The 11987-nt window shown below is 38.1% G+C and overlaps 2 protein-coding genes across 2 annotated transcripts; one reads left to right on the top strand and one right to left on the bottom strand.

Annotated features, from left to right (window-relative positions):
* The first annotated feature begins 551 nt into the window (after window positions 1-551).
* Window positions 552-3795, top strand: LOC112184448 (probable phosphoribosylformylglycinamidine synthase, chloroplastic/mitochondrial). The gene is made up of 3 exons (XM_024322710.1): window positions 552-840; window positions 3507-3559; window positions 3751-3795. Exons 1-3 carry the CDS (start codon window positions 552-554, stop codon window positions 3793-3795), a joined length of 387 nt encoding a protein of 128 aa, XP_024178478.1.
* Window positions 3796-5688: 1893 nt separating this feature from the next.
* Window positions 5689-7642, bottom strand: LOC112184447 (zinc finger BED domain-containing protein RICESLEEPER 2-like). Its single transcript, XM_024322709.1, has 2 exons — window positions 7546-7642; window positions 5689-7046 (listed from the first exon to the last, which is right to left on the bottom strand). The coding sequence occupies exons 1-2, from the start codon at window positions 7640-7642 to the stop codon at window positions 5689-5691; spliced, it is 1455 nt and encodes a 484-aa protein (XP_024178477.1).
* Between the last annotated feature and the right edge of the window lie 4345 nt (window positions 7643-11987).

Here is an 11987-nt window from a genome sequence, read left to right as displayed (position 1 = left end):
ATCTCGTGATCTCAAAGGCATACACACATATGTGATATCGTCTCGCTTGCAATTTTGGATTCGAGTAACGTTGGGGTTTAGTTTTCGATTCTGAAAATTTGTTAAGGTTAGGGATTCAGGTCCCATTGGTTTCTGATTTGGTAAGGGAAGAATATTATCTTCGATACCGTAACAAACTGAGTAGCTGATTTGATTGTTGATGATTAGATGATTTTGATAAGCAAGAGGAGGTGCTGAGGCAATTTGATTTGAACACGGCGTATGGGCCATGTTTTGGGATCACCAAATTCGAACAGTGGGAGCGTGCCTGCAAGTTGGGGATGGATCCATATCGATCTTCTTGATGAAAATCCCAAATCAAGACCCATATGCATCCATATCGAGACCCATATCGATCTTCTTGATGAAAATCCCATATCAAGACCCATATGCATCCATATCGAGACCTATATCGATCTTCTAGATGAAAATCCCAGATCTAGACCCATATCGATCTATCGGGCCCTGCAAATTCCTCTTTCTAATGTTGGAGTAATTGCTCAGACTTGGAGATGGTGGGTGTTCTGCTTAGAGATTTGAAGTTTGGAGATGATGGTGTTCTGCTTCACATTGATTTGGGTTGCAGGAAAGTAGCGATTAGGTGGCTTTGCACTTTCTTGATTGTAAACAATTGCCCTGACCTTGAGGATGTTTCGTATCTGAAGCAAGTGTTTGAGGGAGTTCAGTGCCTTCTTGATGATGAACTGGTCTCTGGTGGCCATGATATTAGTTATGGTGGACTTCTGGTCTATGCCGTTAAGATGGCATTTGCTGGGAATTGTGGCATTAATTTGGATGAAAGTACCTTCTTTCATAAGGGACACATAGGAGGAAGTGGCAGTGAGGGGGGGGGGGGGGTGTTGCAGTAGCCTTTGGCTGCAACGTGGGTAGTGATGGTGGTGGCAGTGGCGAGGATGGGGGTTGAAGTGCGGCGGTGATGGGGAGGGGATAAGAGATGAACAGAAAAAAAAGAAAAAGAAAAGAAAGAATAAATCAAAAAAGAAAAAAGAATAAATTATTTTAAAAAAAGGAAGCGAGGGTATTATAGACATTTTGACGCATAATTAATGCCACGTCAGCTACTTAACGGAGGTTTTGGACGGAGACTAACGGAAAGGACCTATTGGTCCAAAATTTGAGAGTACAATGACTAAACGTGTGAAATAAGAAAGCCATGGACTGAAGTATTTTTTGGTCGAAAGCTCAAGGACTAAACAGTATTTAGTCCTTTAATATATTTTAATTTTTTTATTAGTATAAATTAAATGAGAGATTTTTGTTAAAAACATTTTTTTCAATTGGATATATCATATAAGGATATTCTTGGAAAGAGAAATGGGTTAGATATGTAAATTTAATAATTGAAATTAAAATGTAGGGTGTAATAAGCAAGTAGGGTGAACAAAGAAAATGGTAGGGTGACAATAGCCGTACCCTAAAGGTTATGAGTTCATTCTCACTGGCATATGTAAGAGTGGGGTGGGCTAAGAGTTTTTGAAGAAGAAAAAAATGTTTAACATGTACAATTGAATAATTACGAGATGATTTTGACACCCCAATTTCTCATACATTAAAACATTTGCACTCCATTTTTAATGTTGAAATCGGAGTGCAAGTGATATAATGAAGCGCCAAAATTTACCAGTATGTGAATTAATATTATTATCTAAAAAAAAAAAGGACAACCGAGTCTAAAATTTTTTAGTCTCACTATTATGTTACAGCTACTGTTACGTTAACACATTTTACATTTCTCTATATTAGTAGTGATTCTAATAAGATTTAATCCAAATGTCTACTAACAGCCCCGTTCCCCTGGTTAGTCGGATGATTTGGTCACTCACCGTTCGATTGAAATCGGACAGTTAACAGGTAAGTGATGAGATTTTGGATGAGATTTGTCAACCGTCTGATTTCAATCGGACGGTGAGTGACCAAATCATCCCTGGTCAGCTACTGACCAGGGGAACGGAACTTTGTCTACTAATATTAGAGTAAATTCAAATTATTATATAAAGTATTATTAGCATTGAGATAGTAGTGTGGAAGTAACTTTAACGTACATGTTATTGTTAACGGAGGGAAGAAGTGGAAGTTTCCTTGTCATGGACTTCTTCAATTTTTTTCATATTTATATTTTTATATATATTTTTTTTGTCATAATAACCCTTTTGGTTATGCTGAGGGTTAGATAGTTGTCGTACTTGGGAGTAGTAAAAAATAGAGCTAATCAAGTGTAGCCTTCGTTATCTAATCGAAAAATTGATGTGTAATGTGCCTAACTTAAGACTAATAGTGAACCAACTCACTCATTGTGCGGCTTTCACTTGCCAGCGGGACAACGAGTTCGCAAAGATAGGTTGGCAACTACTTTTCCTTGTCAAGGGCATTGTCCCTAAGGTTGTCAATGGGTCGTGTCGGGTTAGGTTCGTGTCGAGTTAAGATATTTGTCGTGTCGCAAAATACAAACTCAAACCCAACCCATTTAATAATCGTGTCAAAAATTTAAACCCAAAACGAGTTACCCGTTTTCAACCCGCTTAACCCATTTAATAAATAGGTTGTGTCGTATTTGACAAAATGACTCATTTAAGAGTTAACAATGCGACTAATTTAACTAAAAAAATGCAATAATTGATTAAATTCACTAAAAACTCCACAAGACGAAGAATATAAATAATTATATATAGTTCATAAATAATTAAATCCAATAATTATAAAGAAAAATATTTCAAATTTTCTAATCATATGATCAAATACTCCCAACGTCTAAAATTTCAGAATAAAGTATAGCATAATCGGGTTATACGGGTTCACTTCGTGTTGGCGGGTTGACCCATGGTCTACTCATTTATTAAATGAGTTATGGCGGGTTGACCCATGGCTAACCCGCTTTTTAATTGTGTGGGTTCAACCCGATTTATTTCGTGCCGGTTTCGAGTCGTGTTATCGGGTCGTATAGGAATTGACAGTCCTAATTGTCCCGCCAACAGTTCCGGCTGATGAGTTGGGGTTACCATCTTCGAAGGATTCTATATCTATTTCCTTTTTGGGTCTTTTCCTTCTAAAATGGACTTTGGGCCTGCGCTATGTTTTCCCTGCTTTTTCTCCCCCTTTTATTGGGTTTCTATGGAAAATAATATTCCTATTTGTCTTTAAACTTGGCCACACTCATCTTTGCACCAAGTGTCAACTTGTGCATCGATCGTTTATTCTTCTCCACTGTTGCTTAGTCTAAATGACTGTTCATATCATTATTTATAAATTCTTAAGACTTTGCTGCTCCATGAATCGTACGAAATTCTCCACAACCAAATAGAAGAACAAGTTCAAAGCAGTCAATAAAGGATTGGATGGTTGGGAAATGATCAGAAGTGAGAACCAACCAAACCCAATCTCAGTCTTCAATGGTCCATAACGCTCACCACTTTTTGTGTTTTTTTCTTTTCTCCCCCTTTAATCTTTAGGATTCAAGGACCACAACCCAATTACTTATCTTTATTTTGTTAGAGCTTTTGGGGTAATGAATATTGAATAACTCAGTGCCTTCCACTAGCTCTCAAGTTTTTTTTTTATCATATGATGTGTTGCTTTTCTCGGTTTATTTTGTTTTATTATAGTTACTTTTGTGTACTAAATGTTGTCATGTTCGATGATGGTTAGAAAATTTCTCATAATGTTCAATAAGTGTCTACCAAATGATGTTTACAGGTTTCTATGGTTGTTAAAGCAGCAAAAAGTACACTAGATTACTAATGTACTCCTCATTCTTAAAGTATTGTGGAGAAAATAATTGGTGAAAATTGGATAAGCAACCGGGAAGTTGGTTTAAATTTCCGACATATAAATCGATATCAAATCGTTGAGATTTGTTTAGCAAAGATTTAAAGAAGAAGAAAGTTTCTCTGTGCTACATGCAAAAAGCTGCACATGAGTTTTACTTTTGCTTCTTCAATTAAGTTAAAATTTAACTTGAATTAAATTGGGTCGAGTCCAACAATAGTGAACTGTGTTTTGGGGATGAATCTGAAAAATTGGAGTCTAACAAGGTCAAAAGCACTAACATGGATCTAGTATTTAGTAGCTTCCTCCATATTTTCACATCACATATTGAAATTACTAGGCCTGAGACTTTTCGGGTTTGGAAAAAAAAATACAGGAACCGAACCGAAACCGCATAAGCTGTTTTCGGTTCGGGTTTGTCACATTTCTAGTCTGGAACCGACCACAAACCGAACCGTTTTCATTCGGGTCGGTTCTGCCGATTTCTCGGTTCCTGCTGTCTGCAGAACAGGCAAAACACAAACTGCAAAATTGAAGCATAGTGCTCCTAAAGTCCCAATCTGGGCAACTAAAACTCATTGTTATTTACCATTACATATATACAAATGCAAAAAACTGAAATCAATGAATAAAATTATCATTATCAAGACAGTATTACACAATCAATGAATCAAATTGTCATAGACAGTTAGAAACTGTCAAGCAAATAATCAAGTTATCAAATTGTCAAACATCAAAGAGTCAAAGTCATCAAATTCAACAAGTAAGCAAACAATCAACTGAAATAAACTTAGTACACTCGTACAGCTCCATAGTGCATAACCAACAACATAGTAACATAGTGCAATAGTCCAATACTCCAATTCAACAAACAATGAAACAATAAAAGTTGGGCTTCTGAAATAAGTCAAATAACAATGAAAAAAAATGCAGCATTGCAGCCTTCCACAGTTCCAACTTCCAAACACAACCTGGCAAAACACAAAAAAAGTAAACTCACTAAACTGAAAAAACAGAAAAAGTATATAAATTCATAACAAATCAAAGAATGCAAACTGTCAAACTTGAGTTATAGAAACCATAAACTGAGTTACTGCCTTTCATAATGCAAACATGATGAAGACATCAAGTCCTCAAACTCAACAAAGAATGCAAATTTGCAAACAACAAGTGAACAAACCTGAGGTTGTTTATTTTTTTTTTCCACCCTTTGACACTGATTTGGAAGATTTTGATGCATCACTACTTTTTGACAGTTTGGAAGCCTTTGCACCCTTTCGGTTTTGTTGAGTGGCATGAGTTTCTTCCACTGGTACTGATGCATTGGTTTTCTCCAATCTCTTTCTTTCTTCTTCTGCTTGTTCTACATAAGTGTAAAAAACAAGAACAGTTCACATTATATATTGAAGGCTTAAACTCTTAAAAGTTACAAAAACAAGCTATGCAAATATGCAATAACAGTTATAACACTGAAAAGTAAAAACGCAAGTAAGCAAGTTACATACCTTTTTCAACATCCTCAAACCACACCATTTTCTCAATGGTTGGAATATATTATAACCCCATTATTGCATCAGACTTGAGCCAATTTTGGAGGCAGATTAGGGCTTCAATTGTTCTACGAGTTAATGAACTCCGATGTGGATCAATTACCCTCTTCTATGTGCTGAAACTACTCTCACTAGCTACCGTGGAAACTTGGATTGCTGAAACATCTCTTGCCACAACTTGCAAGTTAGGATACTTTGAACCATTAACCCTCCACCAATCCAAAATCTTCCAATTTTGATTCTCTTGAGGCTTCTCTATCAGATCAAGCAAGTATCTATCAACCTCTCCTCCAACCACCACCACCTCACCTTCAAGCTACTTGTTCCACAAGTCTAGCATAGCAGCCCTCTTCCCAGTTAACTCTCCTGTGGGCACACTTGGTGTTGGTCTGCTGCTAGGGCCTTCCCCTCCACTTCTTTTTCTCTTTGATGCAATCTGATCACTATTAGAAGTTGCATATAGATCACACAAGTCCAACACAAGTTGTTTCACTCCATCTGATCTCCTCTTAATCTCTTCACTTCCCATGTTAAGCATTGTTTCACACACATAATAAAAATTCTTCAGTTTATACCTAGGATCCAAGACAAGTGCAACAAAAAATAACTCATTGATATCATCGAGCGATCTGAAGTATTTCTTGTACTTGGTCCTCATTTTGTTAGCCATACCAAACAGAACCTTCTCACTCTCACTTGAATCACTATCTATGGGCTTGTAAAACAGCTCATCAAGCTCTGCCTTGACTGTGACTAGGTCATGGAAGGCTTCGTTTGCTGTAGGGTGAAGCTGTGCACTCACACTAACTATGACATCGTAAAAAACATTCAGAAACTTCACAAAAACACTTGCTTTATCCCAATCAGCTTGCACAGGGGGCCCTACCCTCTTCCTAGCCTGCCTTTGCCTAACTTGAGTTTCAGCCTCTATATTTTGATTATTTTCATCATCAAGCTCTTCATCTTCATCTAAATAACTTCTGTATCTAGCATCTTCCTCATCTGCCATTCTATTGAAAGCCTTCTTCAATTCTAGGGCTGTGTCTAGCATAATGAAGGTGGAGTTCCACCTTGTAGGCACATCTAACACACACACTTTCTTACACGGTATCTTCTCTTTCTCAACACATAGCTTAAATGCATCATATCTTTGTCCACTGCTCCTCACATACCTAACATCATTTCTAATGCTAGCCACTGACCTATCCATTATATGCAGACTAGCCCTCACAATTATGTTGACAATATGAGCCATGCATCTCACATGCATAAACCTCCCATCAAACAAAGTTTTCCTAGGCCATCCACTCATTTTGTTTTTAAGGTACTTTATGGCTACCTTCTTTGCTGATGCATTATCTACAGATACAGTCAATACCCTATCCAAATTCCATTCAACCAAGCAAGTTTCCAAAATCTTTCCTATGTTATTCCCACTATGGTTAGGTATAACACAAAAGTTCAGAACCCTCTTGTGCATATGCTTGGCAGCATCTATGAAATGTGCTGTTATAACCATATAATTGATATTCTGACAGGAGGTCCATGTGTCTGTTGTCAAACAAATAGAATGTGACCTCAATTCCTCCTTCAATGCCTGGTTTTTGGCATCATACACGCCCAAAAAATTCTTGACAACAACTCTCCTACAAGGCACATTCCACGTTGACACAGCTACAGAACAAAAATAAAGAAACCCCAGCCTTTCAATTGAACTGAAAGGCAGTTCATCCAACACAATCATAACACATGCAGCAACTAGACATGCATCTTCTGACCATTGCCTAGAAACTAAAGAGCATTTCTGATCAAACACATCACTAGTTAATATTTGTTGACTCTCTTCTAAGTTATTCCTACCGGGGTACCCTTTGCAAACTAGCTCTATATTCTTCCTAAGTGAACTAGTACCATTTTCCCTAGAATCACAAGCTAAATTAGTGGGTCAGCACTTACACTGAGCTCTCTTTGTACTGCCAACTACAATCTCCTGTCCATCCAAGACCTCTAGTATAGGCTTATCGAATTTGTTGAAATGTTCTCACACTTCAGACCTCTCTCTTGACCTTCTTATCCCTCTTTCTCTTCATGTTCGCAGGCTCAAACTTCTTCTTCCCTTTTGTTTTTGAAGCTCAATTTGCTTGAGAAGGAGATGATGTTTGATTCTGTTCACCATCTCCATTTTGTGGAGCAGCCTTGAGCTCATTGCCAGTTACTGAATTAGTGGAATGACTAGATTGATTTCCTGAATCAGAGCCTTCAAAGGCCATTACCAATTGGGGATTTGGGGTGAAGAATTGGGGATCTGGGGATTTTCGAATTGGTATAAGTGGAATGAGTTTCAGACTTGGGGAGAAGAATTGGGGATTTTCAAATTGGAATAAGTGGAATGAGTTTCAGACTTGGGGATTTGGGGATTTTCGAATTGTTTGAACTTTTTGAATTGGAGATCGGGTGAAGGCGTGAAGGAATGGCCGGAGGCCATAAATTTAGGGTTTCAGTCGAGTGAAATCGAGGATGTCGGGATGAGGTCGAGAAGAAGAAGGAGGAAGAATCGAAGAAGAAGTGAAGAACTGAAGTGGAAGGCTCGGGGCTGCGTTTACAATTTTAGGGTTTTAGTCGAATCCGTTAGCTGTAAGCCAATGATACGATGCCAGGTGGAAAAGGCTACCATTATATCGGTTCCTTCGGTGTTTTGCGTTTTAAACATATAGGAACCGAACCGAACCGCTCTTTTCTTTATCGGTTCAGTTTTCCTCCGAGAGCCACTGTTTTTCTTTCCAGAACCACACCGAACCGCCGGTTTCGTTCCGATTAGGGAAGGTTCTGCGGGTTTTTGGGGTAAAAGTCCCAGGCCTAGAAATTACATCCCCTAGTTCTTTCCTCGTCCTAACCTATTACTTTTTTACTAAAACAAATGTATTGGGAGACACTATTATACCTTCCAAATTTTCTTCAATGGAAAGGATTGAGGTGAGGAAACTCTATCTCAGCTTCCACGTGTGCTGACGTTATTGTACTGTTTGCAGCAAAACTACTACATAGACAACCCTTTTCGCTTTCCTGGTTTGAGCAGCATTGGCGTGAGCCTATGATCTCTTTGGCGTACGTCGGACATGGCCAGACGGGAGGTTGTTTGCTTTGTTGGTTGGAGAGATCTCTTCTTGCCTTACTTTCGTCTAAAGGCGGTGAATTTAGAATACTCATCTTACATGTCCTTATGAGTTAATAGAGCATCTCCAATGGAGTTTTCTTTTAGCTTGTGTCAAATTCAAATTTTACATGTGACATGGCAACCTTCTTTTTTGCCTAATCTTACTCCAAACGATATGTCAAAATTTCATGTTATTTTAATATATTTTATTCAAATTTTTTTTTTCTCAGTATGACTAATTTAAAAAAAAAAAACAGATCTCACCCTCATTTCTTTCCCTGCTTCTTCAATTTCTTTCAATAATCGTACTCCAACCTACTGATAATGTTGTTTTCACAGCTTAAACACAAAGATCTCCACCACTCTACCATGTCCCAAGTCCAATGGCTGGAATTTTATCTCATGTGTTCAACACAAAGTAATTCCCTGGTAATCCTACATTTCCTTTTATTCCCTCAAGCCTATATACCACACAGATAGATTCTAAACAACCCAGAAACCCAAAATCAACAGGCGACAATATAACACAAACTGAATTCTTTTTTTGGATATACAAACCAAATTCTAGTCTATGAGCACCAAGCAAATTATATAAACCCAAAATCTAAAAAATGGGGACAAGTTTAAAAAATAAAACACATACCCAATTCACCAAATACAAAAAGCTGAGAAACACAACTCGTAGAAAATCAAAAGCAGCACTTCCAGGCCAAAAAGCTACAAACTTTGACAACAAAAACTGCACCTTCTGTTTGTCAAAATGACTCAATGAGCTCTCTTTCACCTTGACAAGCAATAAAACAAAGCCAATGCTATACAATCTTCTTTACTCTTCTCTTTATGTAATCAAGTGGTACCCGACTAATCTTCCCAAATTATTGATCAATCAAATCCAAGATCAATCAAAATCTACTTAATTCTCAGCTTTATGCTCTACGCCTTCACGAATTCCAGATCTCAAATTGCCATTCTATCAAAGCCCAGAAGTATCCATGAAGGCTTTTTATGAGTTGCTTTAGTTTAGGTAGGGAGAAGGGGGAGAGAGAGAGAGAGAGAGAGATAATGAAAGAAACAATAAAAAAAATAAAAGACAGAGAGAGAGTTGGGGCTGTCAAATCTGACAGAGGAAGGCATAATGTCAAATCCACGTGTGTATGACCTATGGGTTGGGGAAGTTTTTCATCAGTCATTTGTTACCGTTTTTCCCTCCATGTGGATTTGACCAATCTGTTGGAGATGGTCTTATAAGGTTCTCACTTGAGAGAGTCTAATTTATATTACATACGAGAAAATTTTAGCTTTGTTAGAATAATAGTCTTCTTTCTGTCATCTTGAATTCACCGCTAAGTTTAGGCCTGGGAATTTCAAGCTGATAAACCATACCGATCCAGTCCGATCTGAGCCGAAATTGATTGGGTCTGTATGAAAAGTTAGTTCTCCAACATCCCTAACCAAACGGTACCGAAATATATGTAAATGGGTCAGCACCAGTATGGGTCAAATACATACCGAATTTTCCGACCAGACCTGAATTTTCTAATGGTTTAAATAGGAAGCACGACTTGTCGTAATCTTTAGCCCTAATCTCCCAAATCCCAATTGCTTCGCATTCTCAACTCAAACTCAAACCCAAACCTTAAAACAACTCGGCATCCATCCCTAAAACAAAGGCTCTCAGTCCTCTCACATAGATCAAGTCAGAGTTCGAGCGTGAAGAAGCTAAGACCATCGATTTGACTTCAACTCGATTAGCAGTAGTTTCTCACTCTCTCAATCTCTCAAATTATTCAAGCCTCTCACTCCCAATCAATGGGAAAACTACGAATAAGTCTTTCATTATCTCAAATTTATCTACTTTCATTCATGGCTCATGCTTTGTAATAGCAGAAGCAGTAGCTTTTACTAACAAGAAGGTTTACACTCTACTCTTTACAGAGATATGACCAAGTTGCCATTGTTGAGCAGTACATTGAAATTGCAGTAGCTTTTACTTCTTATGGAGCTATTGCCTAATTTGCTTGTTTTAGCTTATATCATATCTAATTCTTGCTTAATTTACTTGTTTCAGTTTAAAAATAGTAAGAAGAGATCTCAAGGACATAAAGAACCAGATTCTAGTCTAGTTGTTTCTTCAACTGGTACCTCTCCCTCAATCCTTGAGAGGGCTAAAGAAGATGTCACTCAAGCAGGAGTAGGAGCTCCATCTTCATCTGACAAGGTTAGTAGCAATCCTCGAGCTGATAGAAAACATAGTTGAGTGTGGGAGCACTTTGTGGAATACAAAGATGTAAAAGTCACTAAAGTGAAGGGTTAAGAAGATATTGTAGAAGAATTTAGGAGGGCTAAGTGTAGATATTGTCCTAAGGGTCCTGTAGGAGACTATGCCTGGGATTCTTACAAAAATGGGACTCAGGGGATGATTAGGCACATAAACAAATCATGCGAGTATTATCCAGGAAGGAGAGTGATAGATAAAAATCATAACGTGCGTGCTGGTGATAAAAGTAAGGGTAATTCAATGAAAATTGTAGCATTTAATTCTTGATGAAGTTATGAAAGCTTGTGTTGAAATGGTTGTAGTTGATGAGCTTCCCTTTAGCTATGTTGAAAAGCAAGGGTTTAGGCATTTTTGTCATGTTTCAGTGCCGATGTTTAAGGTCCCTTGTAGGAAAACTTTCGTGAAACAGTTTCTTACGTTGTATGATAAGATGAAGAAGAAGTTGAAAACTGATTTAGCACACCATAGGGTCTGCCTAACTACTGAAAATTAGATAAGTACTGTTCAAAATTTCAACTACATGGTGTTAACAGCACACTTTATCAATGATGAGAGGGAAATGTATAAGAGGATAATCAATTTCGGCACTATTTCTAACCATAGTGGGAATTCCACAAGTCTTTTGATTGAGTCTTGTTTGTTGCAATGGGGGACTAATAAGGTTTTAACCATTAACAACTGCAAGTGGCCTAGTGGTTCTTGTCTAGTTAGGTGTGGTCCCCAACCTAGGTTCCCGATGCTGTCAAAGTGGTCAGGCACAGTGCTACAATGCACAGTTGGAGCATTTCACATGTGTCGAAGGGGTTTATCTTAGGCCTAGGAAGCCTTTGGGTTCCCCTTGACAAAGTCAAAAAAAAAAAAATGGTTTTAACCATCACAGTAGATAATGTAGCAGCCAATAAGTGTGCTATTGAGTTTGTTATGTCCAAACTTAACAAAAGAGAAAAATCAGAATCAATCTTAGGGGATCAGTACATGCATGTTAGGTGTACTACCCATATTTGTAATTTGATTGTTGGAAGTGGGCTGAAAAGATTGAATAGAGTAGTGCTAGCCATTAGAAATGCGGTGAATTTTGTTAGGTCTTCACTAGAGGTGGCAAACGGGCCGCTAAGCAAGAGCACGGCACTGGCCTGGCACGGCCCAAGCCTGTTAGTGGCTCGGCGAGACCCGAGCACGTTAG

Source organism: Rosa chinensis, chromosome 2, assembly GCF_002994745.2.
Source record: "Rosa chinensis cultivar Old Blush chromosome 2, RchiOBHm-V2, whole genome shotgun sequence".
NCBI lineage: Eukaryota > Viridiplantae > Streptophyta > Magnoliopsida > Rosales > Rosaceae > Rosa > Rosa chinensis.
Note: the sequence above shows the minus strand (reverse complement) of the source record. Positions and strands in the feature narration are given on the sequence as shown.

Excerpts from the sequence above, each read along its gene's own strand:
- LOC112184448 (XM_024322710.1), top strand. The coding sequence starts at position 552 with ATGGTGGGTGTTCTGCTTAGAGATTTGAAGTTTGGAGATGATGGTGTT. Across the intron at positions 841-3,506 it reads TGGCATTAATTTGGATGAAA|GATTCAAGGACCACAACCCA; the intron begins GTACCTTCTTTC and ends TTTAATCTTTAG. Across the intron at positions 3,560-3,750 it reads ATTTTGTTAGAGCTTTTGGG|GTTTCTATGGTTGTTAAAGC; the intron begins GTAATGAATATT and ends TGATGTTTACAG.
- LOC112184447 (XM_024322709.1), bottom strand. The coding sequence starts at position 7,642 with ATGGCCTTTGAAGGCTCTGATTCAGGAAATCAATCTAGTCATTCCACT. Across the intron at positions 7,047-7,545 it reads TGCTCCACAAAATGGAGATG|CTGTGTCAACGTGGAATGTG; the intron begins GTGAACAGAATC and ends TTTGTTCTGTAG.